General features: G+C 34.5%; 1 protein-coding gene across 3 annotated transcripts; it reads right to left on the reverse strand.

Annotated features, from left to right (window-relative positions):
- Window positions 1–255: 255 nt before the first annotated feature.
- Window positions 256–4879, reverse strand: LOC110797634 (protein MOS2). Of its 3 annotated transcripts, XR_008922761.1 has the most exons (4): window positions 4732–4879; window positions 3155–4589; window positions 679–902; window positions 256–593 (listed from the first exon to the last, which is right to left on the reverse strand). XR_008922761.1 is itself a non-coding variant. In XM_056830781.1 (2 exons), exon 2 carries the CDS (start codon window positions 4583–4585, stop codon window positions 3188–3190), a length of 1398 nt encoding a protein of 465 aa, XP_056686759.1. In that variant the 5' UTR covers window positions 4586–4589; window positions 4732–4873; the 3' UTR covers window positions 2938–3187. The 3 variants fall into 3 exon arrangements, 1 of the variants encoding a protein (XP_056686759.1); XR_008922760.1 differs by having other exon boundaries at window positions 3155–4858; XM_056830781.1 differs by lacking the exons at window positions 256–593; window positions 679–902 and having other exon boundaries at window positions 2938–4589; window positions 4732–4873.
- Window positions 4880–15824: the final 10945 nt, after the last annotated feature.

Consider the following 15824-nt stretch of genomic DNA (forward strand, 5'->3'; position numbering starts at 1 on the left):
GTAAAACTCATCACAATAACGACAGGATTCGGTTCCTATCATGGGTTGTCGTTTATGGGCTGTTTTTTTCTCATGTCACTTTCTCATGTTCAAATCTCAGTGTTCTAGTTTCTTGGAAGAAGATCCAGTCTCTTATCTGTTTGTTTGAATTCTGGGACAGAGAGACTGATAAAAAAACATTCCAGCAACTTGCACCATTCACAATTAGAAATAAATCACAAACTGATCAACTGAACATCACCTAAGTGACCAAACTTCCAGAAATGTCGGCTTGGTATTTCAAATCCAGAGAGAAGATATGAAGCTCTGGTTAATTGATATATTTACCAGTCAGATAACATATAGAAAAGAGTAGAATAAAGATCGAGGACAGAGATGAAAACATTTAAAGACTCATATCCCACTCTCAGGACTTACAATCATCAGTACAGCTAAGTAGCTAACAAGCTATCACAAACATATTTCCAGTTCGTGAGCAAAAAGGTTGTTTCTCTACCAGGAGCAATTTACCAGAAAGTCCCTTTGCCATAAGTATCATGTAGATATCCTTATTCCGACTTTAGAAGATGAGATCTTGCACAGGATTCCAGAGCCTGTGACAATAGCACTAAGTGAGAAATAACACGGTAAGAGTAAACCTTAAAAATTCTAACCTACTCGTTGTCAATTGTCACATACCTAATGTCACCTCTGACCCAAAGTTGACAATTGAAGATCTAATAAAGCATGGATACTTCTTCGATTGGATAAAGAAATAGTTGTCGGGGTGAGTGGAAGGACTATCTAATACACATCCTTTAAGTACATACACCTTCAGCTTAAGATAAAGAACAGACATCTGAAATGAAAAGTATCTTGAGGATAGTCTCCTCTCCCCTCTCTCAATGTGAGAATCAAGTGAACTACAGAGAAAAAAGCACAAGATTGTCAGCAATGTATCGAGCAGGGAATTGTGGTCAAGCATATTACAATCAAGAAAATTGTCAGCGGATGCCACTGCCAGCAAATAAAGAAGTTCACTCCCTTCCCCCCCAAATATAAGAATTGCTAGATTTTGTTACAATCGCTATATGAAGTGATATACAATATGGGACTTGGCCATTTCACTAGTACATACTACTTCACATAATTTAGTCAAAGTGAAGATTGTGATAGATTTCATACATGTGACTCAAATTCTTCATACTAAAATACATAATTGTTACACTTCACAATAACCCCATCTTCCCTTTTTTTCCCATAATGTATCTCAACGAATAGCCCATATCCTAAACCAATTACGTCTTCAATTGCAAATTGTCAATATATAATGCCCTTTAAGAAACGAGTAATAGTAAATACAAACATGAAAGGAACATTATAGCTGGCAGTGCAATCATGGGAACTTCCAAAAATCACTCTAGGGCTCTGAAGAACATCTTAGGTTGCAGTGGAATCATACAGCACATGGGAGGCTGGAACAACAATATGGGAGTGGGGAATTTTCTATTAGCAAAGTGTATAAGAAACTTCGAGGTGATCATGTTAAGGTTCCTTGGAGAAGAGTGTTGTGTAACAATAAAGCTAATTCTAAACGTGTTTTTGTAATTTGGTTAGCTCCTAAACAGGCTGGCTACTAAAGATAGGTTGAAGTCATGGGGTGTTCCTCACTTCCTTGTGTAGATATCTGTGTCTTACGCAGTACTGGATAAGAATCAGTGAGTCATTTGTTCTTTGAATGCTCTTATTCAGCTAGAGGTGGAGGAAATCAGGAAAGTCTTGCAGGCTCTGGGTATTTCTAAAGTCAGTGCGAATGTCAGCAGTGAGCTAGAAGCTAGAGAAGATTAGTAATGTCTGAGGTTAGCTGTCTGATAGCTAACTGCTAGAGAAGTTGTAGTTCTGGTAGTCTGAACTTACTGTACATGTTTCAAGGTCTCTTTGGTTATTAATAAAATTCTTAATAATTGCCACACACACACAATAAAAAAAATAAAAAATAAAACAAGACAAGAGAATAATTCTCTCCAAAATAGCCTTATTTCTAAGAAATGCATTTCTAGCATAGTAGATAGAACAAAGAGCTGAACAAGGATTTAGCAAAACTAACATCAAAGATTAAATATAAGAGCCATGGTCTATAGAATGGTTTCTACATAGGTAATCCATTTTCGTTTCTCTCAAACTCTTTTTTCACAAAGATAGCTTATCATCTGACAAATGAGTGTATCCCATGTTGCCATGTTCTTTTTTCTCCCAAAAAACCATTTGTTTTTCTTCTGCAACAATAACTTATGCTACCAACAGCTACCCAGTATTCCCTCAAAAAAACAAGAGGGCTAGACGTGTACAATCTTGCCTCTGGATGGTGCACTTTCTCCCAATATACATATTTTTTGTGCATACATGTTTTTTTGTGCATCACTCTGCAGTAACTATCATTTTCGGAGCATATTGGAAATTGCATGTAAAACAAGTAAAAGGAGTAAAAAAGCTACAGGGAGCAAAGTACTGCACAGAGAAAACTCATAGGATAACTGTATAAGGACAACACAAGAATTTAATGTTTCTGGTGAGCTGAAGATTCTGATCTACTGGTAACCGTATCAATGTCCTGCTGGTGATCCAAGGCAAGAGGTGTCTAGTTTGACTCAGTATTTAGCAGTAACTAGATTAACTGACTGGTTAATGAGTGATCAACACCACTTATATGATGTTGAACTCATATATTAGCTGTCTTCTGAATTCTGAGTCAGTACCTGGTAAACGATTTTACCAACCATGGCAACCAAGTAACAATCTTAACTATTAGTCCCTCCACCAGAACTCCTGAGATTCTACATTTAAGAACTTATGACTAGACATGAGTTGGTTTATTGATTCAAATTCAACCCCTAATTATTAAACAAGTACCAAACACTTCAAGATCACGATGATAAATAGTGATCAAAAACCAACATGTTCAACAAGTGCAAAACGAACCATTAGAATTACTCATTAGAGTTCAAGCTTTATGGGCGACAAAATAGTATATTACAAAGCAACTTTAAAAAAAAACGTCTTGTAACAACTTGCTTGAATGTTGCAAATCCAAATCACATTCATAAAAATACAACAGGCATAAGATAAACATGATAAATCAGAACAAGCCATTAGTTTAATGTAGCAGATACATCACCTTGCCATACTGGTTTAAATACCGCATCCTTATCTAGTAACCAATGTCGCTTGGATCTCCAACATATTCAGCTATTTGTTCAAACTGGACATGGAGCATCTCCTGTGTATCAGCATCTTGAACTACAGCAGTTTCCCTATCTGTATCTCTTTCCACGAGACTGCCATAGACACCCTTGTGCTTTCCAAAGAGAACAAGAACAGGACCACCTCTCCTAGGAAGGACAGTTTCCAATATCTCCTGTTTTACTTCCTGAACAATCTCCCTACTTTCTTCCATCGATATATCACAAGTCCTGGCTCCAACTGCATCAATTACCACACCCTTCTTCAAGTAAAATTTCCCACCTTTGAATGACTTGCTAATAATTTTAACCCTAATATGACTCCTAAGCCAAGAAACTCCTTTACTAGTCGTCCTTTTCTCATCTACCTGCATCCTTTCATGCTTAACTTCATCCACATCATCTCTTCTACCCTCCTCTCTACCTCTCTTACTCTCCTTTCTTTCACTCGACGAATCTTTACCCTTTTTAACACTGCCCCTCAAATCTTGTTTAGAAGATTGAATCTTCAACTCCTTGAGTTCCTTCAAACACTTATCTTCCTCCAAAGAGCCCAATTCAGCCACTTCATTCACACGAACCTTCACTTCCTCTTCACTACGCGAAAGCCTCAAAAAAACAGAATCGCCTCCGGATAACACTTCAATAACTCTACCCTTCAACCCCATCTTTCTACCACCAATGATCCTAACCTCTTTCCCAACCTCCAAATTCAAACTTCCACCACTCCCCTCCTTCCCTTTAGCCTTAGGAGCTGCATTATCATCAGTAAACCCTAACCCCTCTTTCGCGGTGCGCCGCTTATACTCAACAACCTTGACATCCTCCTTAGTACTCTTTCCAATTCCCATACCTTGTCTCCACCCATACCCAGCCAACAAAGCTTCCGCAAAACCCTCAACCGGAACCTCCTCAAACTGATCAAAACCCTCATCATCAGGCAACTTATCTAAATCAGACTTCAATTTCTTACGCATGATCGTATCAACTGAATTCGGAACATCGGAATCAAACTTACCATTGATCGAATCTTGCTGCCGAAGATTCAACCCATACGAAATGTTTGATTCGGATTCAGGGGCAGCAACATCGGAAGATTCAACCTCAAATTCAAGGGGTTTACCCTCTGAATGAATAGGCGGAAGGTCGAGATTCTTCATCTTCTTGGTGGGACGCCATTCGTTCGGCTTAGGAGGGATTACAGATGTTTTGGGGGCGTTTTTTTCTAGGGTTGGGGCTTTAGATGGGTCGAATTCAGTGATAGATTCGCGATTGATTTGGGGGTTTTGAGAGGTAGAATCAATTAAGCCATGTTTAGGTTTGTTGTTCGATTGATTTGATGAAACAGAGAAGGAAATCTTCTTCATCGTGCTTCAATGGAGGAAGAGAGAGAATACCCAGAATAAAAAAAATTGTGAAAAATTTGAAAAATCAAGCGGAATTCAAATATGAACCCCAAAATTGAGTAAGAATTAATTCGATTAATCTGGAAACAGAAAAGAAAGTGAAGAACCTGACAGCAAGTGAACTCGAATTCGTCTGGAAAAGGTTGAAAATACCCAAAACCTTTCCTCTTCTCAATACCGACTTCAGTTGATTACGGTCAGCCGGACTGCCGGAATTTCTACTGGTAGAAAGCAACTCTGTAAATTTTTTATTATTATTTTTATTTTACTCCTATAACCTTTATACTCCCTTTGTACTTTAATACTCGCACCGTTTTGACTTTTTGCACTATTCACATAATTTACTTTGACCCTATTTTATTTATAGTATATGAAAACAAATGTTAGTATATAATATATTGTTGGCTTCATCTTAATATATATTTTCAAAATATTAACATTTTATAAGTTTTTATATTATGTAGTTAAAAATATTGGTGGTCAAAGTTGTGTATTGGCATGCGTGTCCAGTCAAAACGGTGCGAGTATTAAAAGAACGGAGGGAGTAATCTTTATGCTTGTATCTTTCCTACTCCGTATTTTTTAGGTCGTATTTGTAACTTGGGTGTGTTATCACCCGCTTAATCCCTAGGCCCTATTTGGTTCATTACTAGTAAAGGAAAGGAAGAGAAAAGAAAGGAAGGGAAAAGAAAGGAAAAGAAGGGAATGGAAATAGATTTTATTTTCCTGTGTTTGGTTTAAGGGAAAGAAATGAAGGGAAAAGAAGGGAAATATAAATGACAGCTTTTAATTTTCTCTTTCCTTCCAAATTCCTCCAATTTTGGTAGGAAAGAAAAGTGAAAATTTTATAAAGGAGCTTTCCTTCCAATTCCCTTCATTTCCTTCCACTTCCCATATAATTATTTGTACCAAATACAGGAAACCTTATTTTACCTTTCCTTTCTTTTCTTTTCCTTCCAATTCCTACCAACCAAATAAAGCCTTAGTGTTAATTCGAATTTGGGGTGAGTCGATAGGTTTTAGTCTCCTTTCAATTGTAGTCGTAGGGGATTGAACGCGTAGTCATCTCTACCAAGTTCGTCCCAATCACCACTGACCAACAGACAATTGGTATTTGTAAGAAATTTGATCATTCTTCTTTATCCTAAAGTGCGTAAAATCTATATAAATTACTGGAAAATTTGCAAAATAATGACCTTTATAACCCAAATTTTACGAAAAAGGACCTTATATTTTTTTTGTGAAGTCACACCTTGTACTCCCTCTGTATTTTAAAAAACATACACTTTCCTTAAACGGTCGTATTTTAAGAAGAGATACACTTTCCTTTTTTTGACATGTTTTAGTCCCCACTTCCCACTATATTAATATTTCTCTTTTTCTTGTGGTCCTCAGACTTACTCACATCATATTTTTATTATAATAAATAATTCACCCAATACCCCACTTTCATCTTATTTTAATAAATTCAACTCACTCTCCTAAAACTATGTGTCGGTCGAAGTGTAACTCTTTTTAAAATACGGAGGTAGTAATTTTTATTTTGCGAAAGACAACCAAAGGCAAGTTTCCGGCATTAACTGACTTTTTCAGGCCATTGACTTGCACGTGATCAGCACCTATTTTCTCCTCTCTGTTCTTCCATCCAGATTAGTTGATCAACTATTCTTAATTCTCTTAGCCGATACGTTCGTGAACAAGTTCGGTCAAGCTCGGTCAAAGTTCGTTCATTAGTAAATAAACGAGCTTGAACAAAAAAATTTAAGTTCATTTAATAAATGATTCTAGCTCGAACAACCTAGTGTTCGGCTCGTTTAGGCTCGCAAACAACTCGTTCATGTTCATTTCTAAGCTCATTCGTGTTCGTTTATAAGTTCATTTAAAAGCTCGTTGAAGCTCGTTTATATTAAACTTTTTAAAAAAAAAATATTCATAGTAAATATAATAAAATATTAACAAATAATATATAAATGATTTTATATTATTTCTTCAATCAAGGATATATTAAAATTCTTAAAGGTCAAAACCCTAAAGTTTATGTTTTATAATTTTTAAAATAATATTTCGTTTATTAATATGATCGTGTAAATTCGATCTTGCTTGTTTATTAAGGCTCGTTTGTTAAAAGCTCGTTTACTAAGGCTCGTTTTCTAATAGCTCGGCTCGAGATTGAACTTAAACAAGCTACTCGTGAGCTAAGTTCGAACAACAAAAAACTTAAATGAGCCAAGCTCGAACATGAAAAATAAAAGATCGGTTAAGCTCAGCTCGAGCTCGAGCTAGGAAATTTCTTATCAAGCCTAGCTCGAACAGCCAAATACTCGGCTCAGCTCGGCTTGTTGACATCCCTAACCGTTTCCCAGTTGACGGAAAGTCACCATTACCACCATTAGTAGACTCGGATGGAGCTACTATTAGTGGGCTTGAAGCAGACGCCATAGCACTTTCCGGCCCCATTAACGCATCTTGGTAAGCTTTAATTACATCATGAACCTCTTTTCAATTGGACCAGCGCTGGGATGCGGGGAGTTTGCGACCCTAGAAATTGGTACCGACTTATTGCTCGACGAATTGAGTATTTGATTACTATTTGTATGGAGCATATTGTCACGATTATTTCCTACAATATCCTGGTGAGATGATTTTCCTACTGAATGTGAAGAGAATGCTACCTAGGTCTTCTTCTTCTTAACCATTTTGAAATTGGTGAATTTTTTTTTCCGATTTTTTTGGGTTTGGGGAGGAAGAACAAATGGGAGAAAAATGGTGTCTTTAGCCAAGTAAAGCAACATGTATAGCTCACGTGCAAGTCAACGACCGAAAAAGGTCAGTCAATGCCGGAAACTTTCCTTTGGTTATCTTTCGCCAAAAAAATTACATTAAAGTGTGACTTCACAAAAAAATTATATAAGGTATTTTCTCGCAAAATTTGGGTTATAAATTGTCTTTTTTGGTAAATTTTCCAAAATTACTATAGTGTGAGACTGTGAGTAATGTATTAAAATGTGTCTCTAATGCCGTAGGTATGTCATGTAGAAGTGTAGAACTCCTTATGAGTGAAAGATGCCTCGTCATCTCCATTTCTTGCAAAAAGATTCGAACATGGACCTGTCTCACGAAAAGTTGATATCTTACCATCTTAGCCAACTATTAGGAATTCGATATAATTTTTTTTGCACATAAGTACATGTAATTTGGAACATCCAAGTGCATAATATACACCAATTTTTTACACAATACACACCACATATATGATATTCATAGTAGTAACACGGGGCATCACCCGGCCCAAACACTGGTTAATCATTATGAGTTGCATGTCATATTTAGAGGCGACAATAATACTTTTCATTGTTTTAAAATAAATTAGGATTGAATTTGTGACCTTGAACTTAATGCGTGAATCCTCAAACAAGCCTAGCTTATGAATAAAGCCTTCATTGGAGGAGGTGAGAGAAAACCCAGGAAAAAAAATTGTGAAAATTTTGAAAAATCAAGCTTAATTCGAATTTGAACCCCAAAAATAAGTAAAAATGAATTAAATTGATCTGTAAATAGAAAAGAAATTGATGATCTCGAGAGCAGCTTACTCTAAACAAATTTCCAATGTATATTACTATTTACTACGTAGGTGCATAATGTATCTTTATTGTGCATGTCTTTTTCACAAGGTTAAATTCAAATTATGAGGTTTATATGTTGATTGTGTTCTGTTTGGAAACATTTACTAAAACAACAATCATATAGATAAATCACAAAAATAACATCGATAAATTATTCCGTAAATCAGCAATGTGCCGAACAAAAAAAAATACTTCGTATATCTTTTATTAAAGGTAAATACTTCATATATCTTAAAACTAAATCAAACTATTCAACAACAAAAAAGTAGAACAAATTAACTTACAAAACACATAACTATGTAGCTTAGCTCAGCTTAAAAAGAAGTCAAATGTGTACGACAATAAGCTACTTGTGATGGTTGCTTTATTAGCCATGTTGACGATCATGTCAACAAAATCTTTGTTTCAGATTCTTTCTTCGTCACCTTGGCTTCAAATGTTGAAGGTGATGACGTTTTCTTCTCCTCTTTGTTGCTCGCCTTCTCAGGCTCAAAAGAAGCACAACCCAACCAGGCCCGACTATTAAGTGGTCCAACCGGAGCTACATAACAGGGTCCCAAATTTTGGTTGGCCCAAAAAAAAATTAATCTGCTGGAAGTTAAAACGTAAAAAGAACGAAGAAAAATGAATGCTTCCTTCTTCTTCCCCGTGACTTGTGTTGTATTGAAAGCAAGCAAAGGCTAAACTTCTTCAATTTCTCTCTCTTTCCCATAAATTGGTTCCCATAAAATTAACGCAAGTACTAAATACAGTACAAATAATCCTAAATGTAGAACAAGTTAATGAAACTTATAAATTTTATAAGACAAAAATACCCTTATTTTATTAATACGCTTTTTTCAACCTCAGAACTTTTTCGTTCTTCTTCCTTGACTTTATTTCCCCCTCAACAAACACTCTAGAATTCATTTCTCCCTCCTTGCTGGTAAGAATTTTGTTGTTTAATTGTTTCTCATTCATCCTCCCTCCTTTTCTATGGTAAGATCTTTCAAATTGTTGATTAACCTTTATATATCATTTTCCCTGGGTAAACGAGCCTGCCGGAAATGTTTTTCGGAAGTTAAAGATAGGATGCTGGCTAGATTTTTCGGAGACTAAGCCATATTTTCGGAAGGGTAATCCGGAGGTGTAGTCAGGGGACCGTCTACTTTCAACGGAGATAGTTATTAACCACCGGGTACAAGTTCCGGAGGTGCTTGTGTTCTGGATTTTTTTTATCTTGATTGTTATGTTTAATTGGGTTCTTTTTATTTCTATTCATGCTTTACGAATTCGGTGAAAACATTGAGCTAAAAGAAAATCTAACTTGTAAATATTATGTACCAGTGAGAATTGGAGAAAAAATGGAGAAGAAGATGGTTTTGAAGGCGTTGGTGTGGTTCACTTTAGGGGAGTTAAAGTTGAGAAATGGGTCATGAGGAAAAGACAATGATGAGTGCAGAGGAAGAGAAGAAGGCATGACAGTACATCTGTTTCTTTTGTTTGTCACAATGGTGGGTTCTAACTTCTAGCCTTCTAGCGGAGTTCTAAGGGAGTAACTACGCGGTTGCTCCTTGCTCATTTTCGGCAAAACTGAATGACATAGAATTGATCTTAATCAGAGTTGACTGTATAGATATTAAAACAAGAGTAATTTAGGAAAAACAATATTTTAAGTAATATTAAGTTGTTCTGCATTTAGGTAAAATATTACCTGCATTTAGTACCCACCAAAATTAATTCTCTTAAGTATCTCTCCTAAAAGCACCCTAATTGACTGAACTATTCGTTCTTCCCCTATTTTTTCTACAATTATGGAAATGTATTTTTCATCTTCTCTTTCAAATCTATCAATCCTTTTTTTTCCTACAATTAATTCCTTTTTCTTAAACAAAACCCCCAATTTTGATTTTTTATTTATTTTTATTGCAAAGGGGAAAACGTTATTGGATCAAGGTCTCAAGTTCTTCTATTTTTTCCTTTGACGAGCGTTCAATCCACATCAAAGTTATGTCTATCTTCAATTTTTACTTTTAATTATTTTTATGTAATCTTTGTTTGATTTCTCATTTTTTGTCAGATTGGAAGTGTATTCCTCTGCATTTTGTATTGTAATAGACTAAATATTTAAAATATTTTTAGGGTCTCATAGTGGCTTCGATTTTTAACTTAGTACCAGGTCACCAAATTGCCGGAGCCGACTCTGAACCCAACGAACCCATAATGCTATGCAAAATTTGCTTGAATCAACCCATTATTGGAATAACAGAGAGGATGAGAAGGTTGATTCTTTTTAAGAACAAATAACAACGATACAACAATATGAAACAACTCTGGTGTAACACCCCCGATTTACTAACTAGAAATAAATAAGAAATAATATGACTTTATAATAAATTTGCGGAAGCTTACACCTAAATCGGAGGTATCACCGCCACACTTGGCCACATTGTCAAGTGCTAAGGCTTACAAAACTCAAACTATTACAACTCAATTACTATGTGATCTATTTACAACCGTACAACTATCATAAAAGACTAAACGGTAACACTTGAGCTCCTTTAACTTCTAAAGACAGTCCTTCACGATCAATCTGCTCCAATCATCTCGACTAGACCTGATCAAGATGAGCCCGGCCCGTCGGCCCGCCCGAAATTTTTGCGGGTTTTGGCAGAATTTTCCGGCCCGGTTTCCGGGCCCGAGCCGACCCGGCCCGAAAATTTTATTTTTTTGGGCGGGTTTGGGAAACACAAAAATACACTTTTTAGTTATAAATTTGGCCCGAAAAACCCGGTAGGCCTGGCCCAAAAATAACGGGTTTGGGCAAAAAATTTTGGCTCGAATCTTGGCCCGGCCCGGCCCGACATAGCGGGCTGATTTTTTACGCTCAAGCCCGGCCCGAACCCGGCCCACCATTTGATCAGGTCTAATCTCGACTGCTCACCATAGAGGACAAATTCCAAAGGATCGTCGCAGGACCACCATAAGAAAAAGACATGGCCGCAAACACACATAACAAATAAACACACACGTCAGCAAAAAGCTGAGTAATCACCTGTAACAAAAACATACCAATATAGAATAATAAATGCTCATGTAAACAATGTAGTACGAAACTACATTTCAAGTATAGTCCCAAAAGAATACTTAACTCCATAGTCTATAGATACTCTAGATCTTTTCATCTGAACCTCAAATATATTGATATAATATTTTCCTATACTAAACTTAATCTAATAGGTGCCATATTCACTCTTTGTTCTATACCTAGCCTTGGACATGGGTAATTCGAATAATAAACCAACAAGTATAAAAACTTGAAACTCTCAATAGCTACTAGAAAGACTTTCTGAGTCAAGGCAACTTTTGGACAAGATCCCACTTTTGGAGATATTAAGAAAAATAAAGATTGTATCTTGCTCCTCTACTAATGGTTATCATCTCCTTACTAACATGCCAAGTACTAAGGTCTATAACATCGAGCCTCAAACCAAAAATATACGAAGTATATAACATTCATTTTCAACCTTGATCTCGTGATCTCCTAATCTTATCAAAACCTGCGCTAGGTCTCTAAAATATATATACTGCTCAACAACGGCTCACGATCCAGAACCATATAATTAATTTTCCATAATAATATGACTCCTCTATTGCGACAGAAGGAGTAATCAAATGAAAATAATAATCCATCCAAACTATTACTAATCGAACATCCAAAGCATCTCAATGTAACCCAAAAATGATAATATAAGTCTCTAATGATTGATATACTCTATAATACAACTCAACTCATAAAACTAGCCTAAATCTTCGATCCTTCATATTTTTCATGCTACCGAAATAAATAAATTCATGTCTACTGCTACTATATATTCTTCAATCAATAAGACAACAATAAGTGCATCATATAAGAAAACCAATACTATATTCTAATATAGATAATCGTGCACATTAGCAAATTGAACACAATAGAAATTTAACACACATTATAACAAAGCAGAATATATAATCAATTACGCATAGTTGACGACTAATATGCTCATGTGACTCTAAATCGTGATTACACATAATAATCAATATATAAATAACTTAATAGATTAGGGGCGTGTGATTACAACTAATAATATACACGAACAATTAAAAGGCACTAAGCGTGATTACCTTTCCGAAATAACAATACCAAATAGTAAAATTCAAGCGAACGAGTAACATAATCAGGTACGACGTGCGGCTTATGCTCAATGATAATATGACGCGTATGATTGTGTGGTGATTCAATTCATTAGAGTTTGATAAAGAAAATTAAATACATGACATGAGTAATCATGTGGGAGCTAGATCATGTGCTGCAAAAGGAAAATTTGTTGATTTGTGAAGAAGATGAAGAAAGGAAATAGTGAAACTCACGCACAAACCTAAGGAAAAATAACAATGACGGCTAATCACTACTTTATTAGAAATAGTTAGGGTTTAAATCGTATTTATATTGTTTCGTAAATAAGGGTTCTATTAAAGACAAAATAAGGTTTTATAACTTAATAAAAATAGAAATGCATCATTTAGTTTAGAAAAGCTCACTTAATAAATAAATATAACCTTATTCTAGATATAAACATATTTTATAAAATCATAAAATATTAGGGTATTACAATCTACCCTCCTTAAAAGAAGTTTCGTCTCGAAACTTAAAGTTAGAAAAATACAGGGTATTACATATGGTCTATAATCTATATATAAGGGTCTGAATAACATACCTACTCCAACTAGAATTATTAATGTTAATCGCATTTCATGGAAGTTAACGTGAGTTGAGGAGGTTGTCTACATCGCTGGTAACCAGCGAAATAAGCACCCCATACCCACTTTAAAAAAAAAAAAAAAAAATTGGAAACATGGCCCACCTTCAAATAAATGTGTAAAAGTGTTGTGAACTTGTTATATACTGTCATTTCTAATATAAATATTGTCATTGTTGTATATATACTGTTATTGTTGTATTAAAATACTGTCACAATCACCCAAAAAAAGGAAATTTTGTATACACCTGTAATGAAATATAAAAAGTAAAGAGACCATTTAAATGAATGGATAAAAGTGTTGCATATTAAATGAATGGGTAAAAGTATGTATACAAGTGTTATATAAGTTTTGTCATCGTTTGTATAAATACTGTCATTGTTGTATTAAAATACGGTCATTGTTGTACTAATTATTGTCATTTTTGCTCATATGTAGTACTTTGTTTGACTTTTCAACTCATGAGATGAAATTACCATTTTACCCCGGGTATGAAGTAATTGTGCCGCTAGTTACCAGCGATGTAGCCTCCCTCTGAGTTGAGATGCCTCAACACGTTGATACTAGTGAGTCGTGATAACTTAAATTAATATCTTAATCTCATTCATACTTTTACACACAAGAGGTGCTTTTTTTTTGTGCAAGTTATCCAATTTATTCTATTTTGGGCATTCGTGTTTTTTTTTTTTTTTTTTAACATTTTAAAATTTGACCATCCCTCTTATACTTATCCTAAAAAATAGCCATACTTAAAATAAGGAAATTTTGTGAAATACTAACTTTAAGTTTGGTGGCTTTGTGAATTGCTATCCTTATAAAAGCTTTTTTAAATTTAACTACCTTATAAGTTTGGTTTGTTTAACTAAAACTACCATTTGACGTTTTCTGTTAATGTTTTCCGCCGTGTATTTGATCGATCTATTCTTTTAAATATCTCTGCTCATTTGTCGTTTTGTTCATCTGCCATACTAAATAACCGTTGTAGTGGAGTTCAAAGACGGAAAACATCAACAAAAAACGGCAAATGGTAGTGTTAGTCAAACAAACCAAACTTATAAGGTAGTAAAATATAATTTTCTTTTTTAAAGGTAACAATTCACAAAACCGTCAAACTTAAAGGTAGTGATTCACCAAATTTTCTTAAAATAACTAGTACAATACGGTGGAGGACAACACACATAAACCAACCACTAGAAAATGTGTAAAGTAATAAAAATAGCACAAATTCTTATTTACAATGGGTGTACAATAAATATTGTACACCGAAGTAAAAGTTAACACAAAATGCTTAAAAGTTAAGCTTATATATGTAAAAGTTATCTATTTTTAAGTAATAAATTTTTTCATTTTAGTAAAACTTATTTCTTCAATAATGTATAAAATCAATCATTTAACCTTTCAAAATATTTATCTATTAATTTTTTTTACTAATATAAAAGTTAATCAAAATTAAGTTAAAGTTATAAAAAAAAGGGTTAAAGTTATCTTGGTGTACAATAAATTTATTGTACACCTTGTGCGCGCAAGACCTATTGTAAAAATAGTGGTAGTATCATAGTATGTGTAAAAAGAAAATATATGAAAGGTATCGTTTATTAATATTAATAATATTATTATTGCATATGACATATGAAAATATATGAAAGATCTCGTTATTATCATTATTTAGTTATTACTCTGTATTACATAGACATCGTGACCAGAAATCCATCCGGTGCAAGAGTGAGGTTTACAACACCCACCGGCCTTACAACTTTGTCTAATAAACCTGTGCATGGGATCAATGGAATGTGCATATCTTCAGCTTAGGCCGCACCAATTGTCACCGTCGCGAATACAATTATAACCACGAGTAGTAGAACCACAACATTCTTTTTGGTATTCATTATATCAATTAAAAAATACAGAGAGAGTATATATTTTCTTTCTCTAAAATGATAATTATGTTTATTCTATAAATTAAAATCCTCACTTTTTATATTAAGATTCAAAATCAAAGCTTTATGTAACATGTTAAAAGATTTACTGTCATTTTGAGCATTTTTAGAAATTTATGTTATACACAGACTTTATCATATCTCTTTTACTTTAAATTATTTTGGGATAATGATGCTCATTTTATAATCTCGCAACAAAAAGGAAAAAAATTGCCTTTTCTAGTTTTCATGTGTTTGACAATTTTGCCTTTCTTCCACCCTAAAAATAGGGATGTCAATGAGCCGATATGCTCGTGAACAACTTGTGAATAAGCTTGGTTAAATCTCAGCTAAAGCTCGTTCATTAATAAAAAACGAGCTTGAACAAAAAATTTAAGCTCGTTCAATAAATGATGCTAGCTCGAATAACCTAGTGTTCTGCTCGTTTATGCTCGCGAATAACTCGTTAATGTTCGTTGAAAAGCTCGTTCAAGCTCGTTTATATTAAATTTCTAAAAAGATATGACTAATTTTATTTATAGTAAATACGGAGTATAAGTGAGCAATTTCTTTCAATAATGCTTGAAGATTCGTAAATTCCCAAAATACGTTACTTTTTCACTTATTTCCCACTCTACCGTCCACGTCAGTAAGAAAGCCGGTCTAATTTTTTTTTTATATAAAATCTACAATAGACCGCTATCTGAAACAACGTTTTAAAGGGGTAAACTGCTATCTGAAATAGCGGTTTATGTATTTAATGAACTGCCATTTCATGTAGCGATTAACATAACACAACTTACAAAATCGTGCGGTCACTATGAACCGCCAATTCAAATGGGGGTTTGCTTTAAAACAAAACAACCATTTCAATTGGCGGTT

Source organism: Spinacia oleracea, chromosome 6 (genome assembly GCF_020520425.1).
Source record: "Spinacia oleracea cultivar Varoflay chromosome 6, BTI_SOV_V1, whole genome shotgun sequence".
In the NCBI taxonomy this organism is placed as follows: Eukaryota; Viridiplantae; Streptophyta; class Magnoliopsida; order Caryophyllales; family Amaranthaceae; genus Spinacia; species Spinacia oleracea.